Below are 15,070 nucleotides of genomic sequence, written 5' to 3' on the forward strand. Positions count from 1 at the left end.
GAGTGTCGACACGGCTGTTGTTGTGCCGATTGTCGTTACGGCCAATGGTTTAATAGCCAAGAGCCTCGACGAACACCTCAGGAGGCTCTCGTTGGGCGGCTGGATCAAGGGACTGATTCAGAAGGCAGTACTCCTTGATACGGCACGTATTGTGAGGAGGTTTCTGTCTCTGGGACCCTAACCACCGGTACCTTGGACCCTGTGCCCGATATCGGTGGCAACCTATTTTTTATATTTTTAAATGTTTTTTATTTTTATATTTAATATTTAAAAATGTAAATTATATGCTTGAAAATAAATAAATAAAAATCCAAAAAGGGTCTAAGGCAACATACGAACTTAAAACAGAAAATGAACATAAAATTGGTTCAATAAATAGGTGGATAGATAGTCGGTTTTCAGTGCCCGGAGTCACTAGGGAGTCACGGAAGGGTGAAACTTTATGGTACAGTTACCAGTATTTTAAAAATTCAAGATGGCCTAGTGGCCTTTCGCCGATCCAATTCGCCCTATCACGTATGTTGTGAACTTTAAACTGCAATGCCATATTCGGATATTCATTGTAACCACTTGTCTTCTGATATACGAGAAAGATAATTCTTGTGTAACTCGCTGTAAATTATTAAATATAACTTGTAATATTTCATGCAAAATTATGTGTGAGTTGCACCATTTAATTATTACGATAACCAAACTATAACCAGCCGTATAGGTACTGGCCGCTCATTGGTCAATTCGGCGATTTGACAACTTCAAAACATTGGTCCGTTATTATATTGTTATAGTTAAAAGGTGCTCAATCCTTCTCCGTATGAGAGGAGCCCTGTGCCCAGCAGTGGGACGATAAAAAGGCTGAACAGTTAAAAGGTGCAACTCAGCGAAAATATAAAATAGCTTCTGTGTTGTTGCGATGTCACATTTTAACATATCGAATGAAGATTATGAGGTCAATGCACTTTTTAGAAAACGAAATTGAAGTCCTTTTTGAAAAAGAAACATTTATGAAAGAATCTATAACACACAAAATGGTTGTCACATAATACCGTTTTCTCACAAAATCTGAGCGATAAAATAAAAGCGATGAATCTTATATCGGGTGCTTCTGAGTTTCCATTACAATTTTATGAAGGCTGCACGGGATGAACGTCAATTTCAAGTCCTACCTTCGTGTTCTCAAGGGAACATGCTCAATGAAGTTCGATATTACCTAGAATATAGTGATGTAGTTGTAGTTAACTAGTTTTAGATATATTCAAGATTCAGATCAACCAATGTGCAAAAGAGGAATTAAAATATGAGAAAAGAAACACCATAAGGAAGTATTCCATAAGGAAGTACAAATCCTTGCTTAATGCTTACAACATAAAAGGTATCAAATACCTTTTGAGTTTGCCAATTAGTCTCTGCGTTGATTATGTCTGTGTCTGGATTTTGGTCTATAGTTGGAAGCAATATTGCAGTAAAATTGGGATTGGCAATTATGAGTTTCATCATGCCTAAGTTAAGATTTCGTTGTGTGTTAGCATTAGCAGGAATCTCGTGTCCAAAATGGACGTGGCGTTTCGAAATCTGGGTGTTTTGAGTAGGAAGAAAATAAGTGGGGAAATTATAGTCGGGATATTTCGTCAGTGTTACCTATTTTATATTATCTCCTGCCATTACATTCTGTTATCGGTATGTATATCCAGGGAAAATACAGATATCTTTAGCCATAAGTCCGTATCAAATTGTACAATTGAATACATGCTAACTCATATTTTCACAGCTTCCAAAAACCAGTCATGTGTTCAAATCGTAAAATCAAACATGTGTGAGGTAAGAAAGTGTGTTTGTCCAAGAAATTAACGTGCGTTCAGAACACGCGGTCATCTCGATGTCAAGGTAACTTACTACGACTTGTTAACTCTTAGTTAAGTCATACTTATGTAAACGTATTGTTTGGATAGTTCGAAAACGTGTTTTTTTAGTTGGCGTAGTATGTATGGTGTTTTCTTAGTGATGACATGTTGTAAGAGTTATAGTAGCTTTTTGGCAACTTTTTTCGTTGTTGTTGTATTACTTGATTTGCACTTAATTTAACGAAGACTAGAGGCCCGCCCTGTATGAATATGTACCTAAACCATAATCATAACTCTATCCTTTGGTGAAAACTGCTTTAAAATCCTTCTAGTAGTTTTTGAGTTTATCGAGAACAAATACCTAGGTGGAAGAAGTTTGTTTTATAATAATGTAGTGATAATATATTTTACCTGTAGTGATCTCTACATTTAGTGATAGGATAATTGATAGGAAGTCAAAGGTGATAGAAAATGTCGAGATGTAGGGGAAAAGGTATTGTCAATGAAAACGACCGATTCCGCCGAGTGGCTAATTTGCACTGTTTTATTAATTATAGTGTCGAAACATGATACGATGACTCGTACATCTTGCCCATTTAAAAGAAACAAACAAATAATAAAAAATAGGACATAATAACAATAAAGTTAAGGTTAAACATTAATAGTAGGCACTTTGAATCGTTGCGTAGTTATAGGAGAAGTTGATGTCCCTCGATCGATGCTGAACGTGCTGACTGCGTGAGGAATGGTTTCTTCTTCAATAGTCGGCGCAGGGAGGCCTTGTTTACGACGTCTCCAATAGTAAACAGCGCAACATGTAATAATCAGAATTGATGCTAGTAGGATGTAGGTAGCAGCATAGTGATGAATGTCATGAGCATTGATTTGTTCGGAAGATTTTTCCTTTAGCTGATCAATGTCCTTTTGCAACTGATTGTATATCAACTGGTGATCTTCGACAGGGATGGATGAGTCTATATAACTACTGTTGATGATGGTATTCAGTATAGATGTCTTCGGAACTTCCACAATGTCCATTTGCTGATGCATCTTGCTCAGGAATTGGTTGTGTGAACGAATAGTGAAGGTTTCGCCTTTAATCACGCAACCTTGACCTAGCGTTATAATTCCAGTTCCCTTTAAACTATGCACAGCTGTTCCCGTAGCACAGAATATGCGCACCATGCATTTGTCGCAACATGAGTACAACCAGCTGTTTTGCGGGTGTAACTTGATCCACTTGTCGGCTGTGCACGGCGCTACGAGTGATAAGCATGGTGATTCATTTGTAGTGACATCATTTACAATTAGTTTTATGTTGCAGATTGAACTCTTTATTTTCAAGTCATATAGTGGTTCATCCAAGGAGCAGAGAATAGTATCCCTTTGGGTAGAAATGCAAGTTTGTAAATGATGATCCGCCAAAAGGAAAGCAGTGTCTTTCTTGAGGTCGAATGCTATGTATTGATAAGGAGATATGACATAGCGCATCCTTCCTCGCTCCCTTACGGGCACAGTGATAATCTTGTTTAACTCGTATACTTCATTGCTTACGAGAGGAACTCTGACTTCGATGATAAGGTAGTTCTCAATGACTCTCGCGAATACCTTTAGAAGTTTGTATAGCTGTCTTATATCGTTTATGTCGGTCGGTAATGCGAGGTCTCCATGCAATTGTCCAGATATAATGTTAACTTGATGTTCTAGTTGTTCAGGCGAAAACAAGTGTATGTCTATGTAACCATGACTTATATCCGTGACTGTGTTAAGCAACACATCTTGCATACGTCGCAGGTTTGTCAGGATAATGCTTGCAGCTAAAGACGAGGAAATGAGGTAGTTGCTATTTTGATTGTCTAGTCGCACTTGACCAACTTCCCAGGTGACATTTTTAAGTGTGTCCTTAATAAAGCTAACTTGTTTGTTCATTATTTCTTCATTCCGTTTGATGATGTTGTATTCAGATTCAATCACAAGTGTCTGATTTTTTATCAGGGTTTGAAGGTGATTTTCATTGTGAGTGATCGCTTCTATGTCCCTTCTGTATTGATCAGCAAATCTTTCGTCAAGAACTCCAAATAATGAACTTGCCAAGTAGCCAACGCCATTCAAAAGGCCTCTTCGTACTCGTTTGTTTTTATAACGCAGTAAGTTGTTGTAGTGTTCGATTTCGTTGATCTCATGTTGCAGTTGCGTCACGGCACTATCGTGAGGTGTATTTACGTAGCACAATGACTTCACATGAGTGACGTACTGTTTTATCGCCGAGAGCCCTTGCCAATAAGATGTCATGTTGTAATATATGACTAACTTCCACTCGTCCTTGATGTGTCGTAAATCTGATATTTTATCAAAATATAAATTCTGGCTTTCATCGATGGCGGTGATTTTAAAGAGGTTTATATCCTGTTGCATACTTGGTGATAATATTGACATGAATGCAACAAGTGTTAGGAATATAAAGTTACTCATAGATGTCTTCTTGCTGCCGCCAACACGTCGATGCTGTCCTTGGTTCTGGTTCCCCTTTGGTATATGTTCTTGATCACGTTGTGAGTCGTTGTGGACAGGCAGCTTAACAAGTTTAGTGATAGGGCGCTTTATGACGTTGTGTTGTGTTTTCACACTTACGACTCGCACAAAGCCGTCTTTCCCGGGGTGAACTTCAATGATACGTCCAATAGCCCACTTCCCAGGTGGCATGTTGTCTTCTTTAATAACGACAATGTCATCGACCTTCATATTCTCACTAGGCTGTCTCCATTTTGATCTGGATTGTAGGTGTTGGAGGTACGTGTTTGACCACTTTCTCCAAAACTGCTTGTTCATAGTCTGCACAAGGTGCCATCGAGCTGATAAGTTAATGTTATCAGGATCGGTTTGTGGCCTTACTAGCAGTGAGTCACCCACCAGAAAATGTCCAGGTGTGAGAACTTCGTCATCAGGATCTTCAGACAGCGGGCACAATGGTCGGGAGTTCATGCACGCCTCGATTTGATGTAACAATGTAATGAACTCCTCATATGTCAGTTTTTGGTGTCCCAGGACCCGCTTCAGGTGGAACTTCATGCTCTTTACGGCGCTTTCCCATAACCCGCCAGCGCTGGGCCAGGAAGGCGCATTGAAGTGCCAGGTGACGCCGAGCTCATTGATGCTTTTGATGAATGACGTGTCAATAGTGTCAAGGATTGCTTTGTATTCTTGTCTCAGTGTCTTGTCAGCTCCAACAAAGTTGGTACCGTTGTCCGAGTAAACATGCCGAGGAGTGCCACGGCGAGCGGCCATCCGTCGGAATGCCGCCAGGAACGCAGGTGTACTCAAGTCAGACACCAGCTCAAGATGCACTGCCTTTGTCGCAAGGCAAACGAATACAGCTATGTACCCTTTCGTCGTTTTAACCCCCCGTCCCTTGTTAGCCTTGACCTCTACATGTCCAGTGAAGTCCACTCCTGTATTTGTGAACGGTCGTGAAGGGTTGACTCTCGGTCGGGGTAGGTCCGCCATGATTTGCTTGCTGGTTTCTTGACTGAAGCGTCTACACTTGATGCACTGTCGGATGATTTTCTTTACAACGCGAATACCCCCAATAATCCAGAAATTTTGTCGGATAAATGATAATGTCAATCGGGGTCCGCCGTGTAATGTCGTGATATGTGCTTGGTTTATGATAAGTTCTGTCAGCCGGGTTTTACCCGGTATGATCACAGGATGTTTTGCAGAATGAGCGATGGATGATTGTTCTAGTCTCCCGCCAATCCTCAAGAGGCCAGTTTGGTCTAAGTAAGGATTGAGGCCTGAGATCTTGCTCGAGCTTCGAACGCGACCTTCTTTCTTCAAATGATAAATGTCGTCTGCAAATTCCAGGGATTGAATAGTTTTGATAATAATGTTTTGCCCAGTTTTTAACTCGATTGTTGTCAGAGTGTCAGCATTTTGTGTCGAAGTGCAATTCCGAAGTCGTGCGATGAAACGTGATATCCAGCCCACGATGCGATTTACTCGTGTCAATGAACTATTGTTTTGTAATAATTTAATAATGATATTTTCACTGTGGTGTAAGGCTGCGTTCACATTCGTTGATTTCTTGACTTCGATCAACGGGGTTTCAATTTTGATAGAGGGTGTGTCTTGACAAGAAGTCGGTGAATTAAGCCACAGCGGGCCTGCCCACCACAACTTGTGCTCTTGTAGCGATGTTGCCGATAGACCGCGCGTTGCACAGTCCGCGGCATTGTCTTCTGATCTCACGTGATGCCACTGAGATGGCGGGATGACTTCGGTGATTTGTCTTACTCGATTAGCTACAAATGCTTTCCACCTATTGACGTCTCCATTTAGCCAACCCAGCACCACCATTGAGTCTGTCCATGCATTGACCGTGGATACGGATATAATTTCTGAAATTTTTTTCAACAGTTGTGATAAAAGTAAGGCACCCAATAATTCCAATCTCGGAAGCGATATTTGTTTATTATGTGGGGCCAACTTAGTTTTTGCCATGACTAAGCGCGTTGTGTACTCGCCTTTACTGTCACATGTTGTAATGTACACGGCACATGCGTAGGCCTTTTCTGAGGCGTCGCAAAACCCGTGCAATTGATAAGTTTGTTTGTCACCCAGGTATCTGTCAATCTGAAATCTTTCTATGGTTTTCAGATCTTCTCTCAGGGAATGCCATCCTGTATGTATGTCGGTGGGTAGTTCGTCGTCCCACTGTAAGTTTGATAGCCATGTTTGTTGAAAAATAATTTTTGCCTTAATTGTTAGAGGTGATAACCAGCCTAAAGGATCGTAGATCTTTGATATGTCGGACAGAAGTTGTCTCTTAGTGTACTTCTGGTTGTCATTTGTCTTATGGTCAATTTTGTTATGAAAACTGAATGTGTCAGTTGATGGGTTCCACCTGAGTCCCAAGGTTTTACGGGATTCTACATCACGGAACTCGAGAGGAGAGCTGGTTTGATTGGACGGCAAATCGTTAATAATGTCAGGGCTATTACTCGACCATTTACGTAAGTTCATGCCGGCTCCTTGCAGAACTTTGATTAATTGTCGTTGTAGCTCTTTAACCTGGATTTTGTCGTCATTTCCGGCCAGGAGATCATCCATATAAAATGATGATTGTAGCGCAGCAGCGGCAAGAGGATACTCTTCGGAATGATCCAGAGCTATTTGGCGCAATGTCCTCATCGCAAGGAATGGCGCGGCCTTGGTGCCATACGTGACGGTATTTAGGCGATATTCACTTAGGGGTTCATCGGGAATCGACCTCCAGACGATAGTTTGTAGTGCCCTGTCTTGTTCTCTGATAATGATCTGCCTAAACATTTTCTCAACGTCTGACGTGATGACATATTTATGAGTTCTCCACAACAGAACAAGTCCCTGAAGGTCCTGCTGCAGGTTAGGACCACGTTCCATTAGGTCGTTAAGGCTGTATCCAGTTGAAGTCTTGCTTGAGGCGTTAAAAACAGTTCTAAACTTCGTACTTGTAGAGTTCATATTCAAACGCCGTGATGAGGTAAATAACACGTAGGCATTGACGTCACGTGGCTGCGCGACTCGCTCACGTTACTCATGTGGCCTAGTTGCAAATATTCGTCCATGAAATTGCGGTATGCAGTTGATAAGGTGTCATTTTTAGACATTCTTTTTTCTAACTGTTTAAACTGCATGATAGCTCTTGACCTTGACGTTCCAAGGAGATTTTCGAATCCCTGCTTCATAGGAAGGGCTACTTGATATCTTCCAGAGTCTAAACGTTGAGTGGTCGTTTGATAGAAATCTTCACAATATTGATCTTGTTCAGACAAGTTTGATGTGTTGTCTTGTATGCCCTCGATCTCCCAAAACTTAGATAAATCGTCCACTTCATTGATGACCACGTGACAGTTAAACGTTCTAACGTTGCCGGACAGTATCCATCCTAACCTTGTCTGTTGAGCGATGGGAGCCTGCAGTGGCCCCTTGATAAGTCCAGACATGATAATGTCGGAATAGACACTCGCATCCAGTAGTAGATCGATCGGTTTAGATACGTTATAGTGTGGGTCGGCGAGGTTGATGTTTTGTAAATGTGGCCATGATTGTTTGCAGAATGTGTTGTTTGGCAAGGGATTGATGACTCTTGATATGACGAGGGCTTGTGTCGTGAAGCTGTAGTCTTCATATATAGATTGACACTCGATAAAGACGATGCCTTTGCCACTTTTGGTGGTCGTGCCAATCCCCGAGACTGATGCATTAATATGTCGGCGCTGTAGTCCTAATGTCTGAGCTGCATTCTCTGAGATTAGAGATATTTGAGAGCCTTGATCCAAAAGTGCTCTAAGTGTCATAAAGTTGCCGTCAGCGGCCCTTACTCTCAGTGATACGGTTGTCAATAATATCTCTTCGTCATCCGCAGCAACGTGGTTAACACTAGGTGGCTTGTTGCTATGCGGTTTTGGTTGTCGATTGTCATTCGAGGTACTCGTAGAGGGCGAGGAAATAATTGCATTTTGTTGTGACCTAGATTGCAAAATGTCGTCGTGTATTATAGAATTATGATATTCATGGCAATATTTACATCGTTTCGTCGAATTACACGGCTTGCCATTATGCTTATACAAGCAATTTTGACATATGTCATTCTTAGCAATTGACGTCAGGCGTGTTTCCGGGCTCATGTTAAGGAACCGTTTACACTGGTACAAGTCGTGTTTGTCTTCACATAATGCGCACTTTGGTGTGAATGTAACCCCAGCTTGATGAGGCTTGAATGATGGTCTTTTTTGAAAACCAGGCTTGAATGTTGGTTTAGATGAAAACGAAGGCTTTGGTTCGGTGTCTTTCTTTGTCAAGGGTTCGAGCGCAGTAAACTTGCTTTCAATGAATTTCATGAGTTCTTCAAATGACGGAAGCTCGCGAGGAGACTTGCGAGATTGCTTATAATCGGAATAGGTCTCTGGATCTAACTTCTTGCAAATTAAATGCACAATCAGAGGATCCCATGATGTCGTATCGACCCCAAGATTATGGATCGCATGTATACTCTCCATAGTAGTGTCATACAGGCGTTTTAATTCGAATGAAGACTGTCGGTGCACAGAAGGTTGTGATAGGAATATTTCGACCTGATTTGTGAATAGGATTTGGGTGTTGTTATAGCGATGCATGAGAAGATCTCTTGCCGTCTCGTAGTTTTCCGCAGATATGGTAAGATGTTGGATGAGGCGCTCCGCCTCGCCGCGTAGTTTACCCTTTAAATATTGCATTTTCTGTGCATTGCTGATGCCATTATTGTTATGTATGGTCTCGTTAAAGAGATCGATAAATGTTGGCCACTGCCTATAATTCCCAGAAAATACCGGGATGTCGATCTTGGGTGTCGATTGTTGGAGATGTGAAGTTGAACTCAATTTGCGATTTAACTGTCGTTTAATTTTGTTGTACATATTTTCATATGTCATAAACTCGTCTTCGTAGTCGCGATCACTGCCTTCTAAGATGTTGTCGATGCGCATATGTAATTCGTCGATTATACGCCAACGATGCTGAAGGTCCTTTAGTAGGTCTTCAATTTCCCATTTTTCCTCGATGTTATTGATGTCTGGACGCTTTATAACACGAGATAAAGCTCTAAAATATGTCCTTTGTTGTGAAAGAAGTTCTTCTACGGGGCCGCCTGGGTTGGTGCCACGGTCTTCACAGGTAAAATTATTGTCGAATGCTTTGCTAGAACCAGCACCGGTGGCAGCAAAAGGCGGTAATAACGGAGGGTAACTCGCGATCATTTTACGCTGTTTCTCGTAGAAGTCTTTAGTTTGTTGGAATATGTTATTGACGAAATACTCAGAATCGTCTTCCTGAGCCAATAGTTGTCTATGGTTCTGTTCAAACTCACCCCAAAATTGATCTAGGGCGGTAGTGCGTTTGTCGAGGTATTCCTTGGTTTTGCGGTTCGCGCTGTCCTTCGCGAAATTCAGCCCAACTCGATTGATGTCCTGAATCAACTCGTTTTGCCGCTGAAGAAGATGCTCCATGTCGAATGATAAATGTCAGGAATACTTTGAAGTACCGTGTCTGCTATCCTTATGCAGTATGTGCGCCCTTGTCTCAATTCAACCGGTGATTCTCGCTTGTGAGAGGCCAGTCAAACCGATTCGCTACTACACTTGGACAACGAAACACTGCAACCACACTTGAATGTCACTTTTCCGAAGGATTTGTCGATGTCGATGATAATGTCCAAAGTTGATAATGTCAAGTAACGCGACGCCTATTACACGAACAGGGTACGAGGGAATGATAAGCCGGGAAATCCGGCTCGAAGGACCATTAAATGTAGTGATCTCTACATTTAGTGATAGGATAATTGATAGGAAGTCAAAGGTGATAGAAAATGTCGAGATGTAGGGGAAAAGGTATTGTCAATGAAAACGACCGATTCCGCCGAGTGGCTAATTTGCACTGTTTTATTAATTATAGTGTCGAAACATGATACGATGACTCGTACATTACCCTTGTGAACAGTTCAATGACATCACGCTCGTTTTCCTGACCCGATTGTTGACCGATAATAAATTGAAATGGAACTCAAAAATATTTTTCATTAATTTTTTCCAATGATCAACCGCGCAGAAGCGTAGGTAGATTGCGATAACCAAACCGGCAGCAATATTCGGACATTAAAAAAACAGTTACAAAATGCTTTTAAAAATCCAAAATCATTTAATTTTAAAGGATACCTTGTCCCCAATAATTAACTTGCAAGTTTTTGGCAAGATACAGAAGCGGCTCGCCTTTATCGAATGTTTATAATCCCAGTTAAAAATTATAATTCACTCCTTGACCGTTTTAATGCACCTTGAAGAAAAAACGTGTACACAGATGTAACGGAAGGAACTTTATGAACAAAAACCTTCTTCGTTAGTCGGGTAAAGTGACTTTCATTTATTTCCTTGTCATATTAGAATATTCGTGAGCAGCTAGAATATAAATTAGATAGTTTTTCTGGAACAAATATCTAGTTATTTTTTACGGTGATAAGAAGACTAGCTTTTCACATCCGCGTTCCGAGGGAACCACTTCCTATATCCAGAAAAAAAATAGTAAAAAAATGTAGTATAGGTATATATTCTACTACGTATACTCTATTCCATATTGCTGATAAGTCTCATTCAATTTGCTACAGAAATAATTTTAAAATACCATTTCTAACTCTTAGGTCTTTGTTCATTTGGTTTCATTACACCCTTAGAAAGCATGTTACCCTCAATATCCAGTGTTGTACCTAGTTTAACAAAGACAGGGTTACAATCTCCCTATACGCTGTTCTCAGGAAACAAGCGATTCGGACAAGCTTGACTGAATTAGTTCAACACTACGTTCGCCTTTGTGAGACAGGTCGACATGTCTGTCTAACGTCCATTTGAGTTGTACGAAGTGCTACAGTACTAAGGAACATAGGTTTGTTAGGTACAGTATGGTTCGATGCTAGTCAATGTTTAACGGCCGCCGTGCGTATATTCTATCTACTTAACTATGGCCTGATAACATCTATAAAAGATGATTAAAGCTGCATCCGTTTCAGGTGGTTTGGCTTTGGCACTTGCGCTGATGGCTAACAAGGCCTATACGGGAGCGACATCGCCGGTCGCAACGTCCGCAGACGAATTGAGTTCCTGGTGATGTTGGAGGCTGTGCCATTCGTTGGTGACGTAGATCGCGTTTTTTGGAGAGCAGATCGAACCAGGCACTGTCATGCGCGACCACTCCATCGGATATTTTTTTCCTCCAACTATCACGGTCATCAGAGAGTTTTTCCCAGATGTTCGGGTCGATTTTAAACGATACCATGTCGCGTTTAACGCTATCTTTAAATCGCAACAATGGCCGCCCAACTGGTCGCTTGGCATCTGATATTTGGCCGAGGAGAGTTTGTCTTGGCAAACGAGAAGGTTCCATCCGCTGCACATGCCCTAGCCAGCGCAATCTTCTTTGTTTAAGAAGTGCGGTTATGCTAGGTATGCACGCCATACTAAGCACCTTCTCGTTTGTTACTCGATCCTTCCAAGAAATATCCAAAATGCGCCGGAGACAGCGCATATGGAAGTTGTTTAATCTCCGCTCCTGTTTAGCATACGATGTCCAGGTCTCCGCGCCATACAAGAGTATGGATAAGATGCATGTCTGGTAGATAATAATCTTAGTCTTAACTGTTAGATATTTGTTGTGCCAAACTCTTGCGCTCAGCTTCCCGAACATCGTAGAGGCCTTACCGATGCGGCTGTTTATTTCGGCGTCCAGGCAAAGGTTATTTGTGACTGTGGATCCCAGGTAGCAGAAGTTTTTAACAACCTCCAGTGGTGAACCATCCAGTGAGATTGTGGGTATCTCAGTAATCCCCTGCGTCATAATTACCGTCTTCCTTTCGTTGATTGACATAGAGAATTGCTTACAAGCTTTATTAAACCTATCCAGCATTTCCTGAAGTTGCGATGGGCTTGAAGCAACAAATGCTGCATCATCCGCAAACAGTAAGCTATCAACGATAATATCCTGGCGATGTTTTTTGGATTTAAGGAGCGAAATATTGAAGAGCTTACCATCCACCCTGGTGTGAAGGTGTATGCCTTGTTGATTATCTCCGAACGCAACTTTGAGAAGTACAGAGAAAAATATTTTCTATCTACTTATGTGTAGTGTATTGTTAGTGTGTAGTATTTGCATATTAGAGAGAGAATTTTGATACTAGCCACATACAAGTATCGTATACCTATCTCTAGTAAGCAAGACGGTAATATATTTTGATATGGATAAATGAATAAAGTTATGGATAACTATGGATGCTGTGAGTGATATTTTTTGATCAACAGCTTTTATTCCCTTTTAAATGTTAAGAGTCGGTTTGTTCACTGTAACGAGTGAATATAAACGCATAAGGTCCGATTTGAAAAGTCTATAGACTTTAGGCCTGATAGGCCCTTTATCGAAGCAGGTCATAGGCTAGATACTTTTTTTTGCAGACGTAGTAGTAGGTTTATACGGAGTAATTTCCCCGGTACAGGGGTAAATCCGCGGACAGAAGCTAGTTCAATTATAAAAAAGATGGTTACTCTTTACTCAGGTCACGAATATGTGCTAATAAAGAATTGAGTATTGTGTATGTTCATAGATTTTTTATTTCTTTGTCACGTGGGTGTGTTTAACACCTTTTTGCTATAGTAAAGTAAACAATACATTATCTAAGTTTATTGCAGAACAAGTTTTAAACATTATGCAACGCTGAGGCAGTGGTCTTAAATGCTTAACGTTATTGTTATTGAATAGAGAAATTTTATACTTAGGCGCAATGTAAATATGGTATGCAAATTACTACAGAATGCGAGGTTGTGAATAAATGTAAGAATTAGGTGTTGGTTTATGTGTGAAGAAATAGATAGTTTTCTGCATAAATATGCTTTTAGAGGGAATATAAGATTAAGAATGTAATAAGGCTTTCTCATGAAGAAGTTTGTATGACATTTTACAGAATATACAACCTATAAAGTAAACATGACAATATTGTTGATAAATAATCTTTACAAATATTTATTTTGTATGTTGAAGAGAAACTACTAGGTATTCCCATCTCTTAAAAGATTGAAGTCTTAAAACTATTTTTTTTTTATTAACGTCAGATTGGTAAACATCAGATTTTAATTTTAAAAATATGTTCGTGTAAGAATTTTAAATAGCGCGGAGAATACTTACTTGTTTTAAAATGGCAAATTAATTTACCTGCATAGTAAATAATAACGATGGTGAGTTATATTCTCTGTAACATTAATTGAAAAACGGCATAAAATATACCTACGACTGACATAAGGATTACACGACAAAAATAAGAATGACGCAGCTTCCAGCCGTCTTACAAAACCTTTTAAAGTAATAAAACATACTTTCGTAACTTATCCGTTTATTTGAACAAGTTTCCTTAAAGAAAAACGAGTTCCAAGAAATCTCGGGTTCAGTTTTAGGGGAAACTAGCTTTGGGACAGATGTCGTGACCTCATTACAAGAAGGTTAGAAAACAGCAAGCAGTTTACATTTATTAAAAAAAATAAAAAAATATTTTCTTGAAGATAAATGAAGATTATTCTTGTAAGAATTAATCTAGGTAAAAAGTTGACTAACCTTAATCTATTGTGTAATGTTGCGCAACAAAAGTAAGAAATTATAAAAAAAATAAAAGAAATAAGTAGCTCGGTACGAAATTCCTGGTTCTCATTCCCTTCTGCGTTACTAAAGTACTAAGTTACGTTTAAGCAACTCAGTAAAAAATAAACGACCACTTCAAATTATACCGAATCGGCAGTTTTTCAGTTTAGGCAATACGTGTTCTAACATTTCTTCAGGATTTATAAACGAGAAAAACCATCGGTACCTAGGTATATTGCGAAATTACGCTTTTTATACCGAGCCGTTCAACTAGGCGTGAATTGTAAAAACGCTGACAAAATAGTAATAAAATGGTCATAAACTGAGACTTTCTTGTTAAAAGCATCTAAAATTGAAAGTAGGGTGAGTCTTTTTATTTTTAACGTAAAAAAGATCTCTTTAAAAGTCTTATATATTATATACAACATGTAACTTAATTAACGCACATCCTGAAATTAGTTTGTTCAGAATCGTTTACTGAATCGATTTATATCATTTTTTAACCCCCGACGCAAAAACGACGGGGTGTTATAAGTTTGACGTGTCTGTGTGTGTGTGTGTGTGTGTATGTGGCATCGTAGCTCCCAAACGGATGATCCGATTGTAATGCGGTTTTTTTTGTTTGAAAGGTATGTCATTCGGGAGTGTTCTTAGCTATGTTTGGTGGAAATCGGTTCAGGTCTTCAAGGTCATCAGCTCGTTTGTTAGGTGTGATAGGAATGTTACACGCTCAGTTTACTTGCAAGCATATGTGGGATCAGAAATTTGAAACACTAATGTCTTCTGGAACCACTGAGCTGGTCTGCTGTTAGGACACGAAGATAGGAGACGTAACCCTGAACTGCCTTTTAGTAAACCCATCGAGTTTGGGCTCGTTGAATTTATCTTGACTAGCTCTCTTCATTTTTCTAATTGACTAGAACCTGATGCTGGAAATAGGATGTGGCGGATGAAACCCTGGAATGCCGGAATGAAACGGATAAACCGATTTATATGTATTTTTGCTGAAAGTCTAAAATGACCAAAGGTTAATCTTTATTGTTTCTCAA

The 15,070-nt window shown here is 40.0% G+C and overlaps 2 protein-coding genes across 2 annotated transcripts in view; one reads left to right on the forward strand and one right to left on the reverse strand.

Annotated features, from left to right (window-relative positions):
- LOC124636308 (UDP-glucosyltransferase 2) overlaps window positions 1-15,070 on the forward strand; it is a 62,575-nt gene that overhangs the window by 10,927 nt on the left and 36,578 nt on the right. The gene's annotated exons all lie outside the window — the stretch shown is intronic.
- On the reverse strand, window positions 7,343-9,862 carry LOC124636671. The gene has a single exon (XM_047172833.1). The coding sequence runs from the start codon at window positions 9,860-9,862 to the stop codon at window positions 7,343-7,345; it is 2,520 nt and encodes an 839-aa protein (XP_047028789.1).

This window comes from Helicoverpa zea, chromosome 14 (assembly GCF_022581195.2).
Source record: "Helicoverpa zea isolate HzStark_Cry1AcR chromosome 14, ilHelZeax1.1, whole genome shotgun sequence".
NCBI lineage: Eukaryota > Metazoa > Arthropoda > Insecta > Lepidoptera > Noctuidae > Helicoverpa > Helicoverpa zea.

Coding starts and splice junctions, on each gene's coding strand:
- LOC124636671 (XM_047172833.1), bottom strand. CDS start 9,862: ATGGAGCATCTTCTTCAGCGGCAAAACGAGTTGATTCAGGACATCAAT.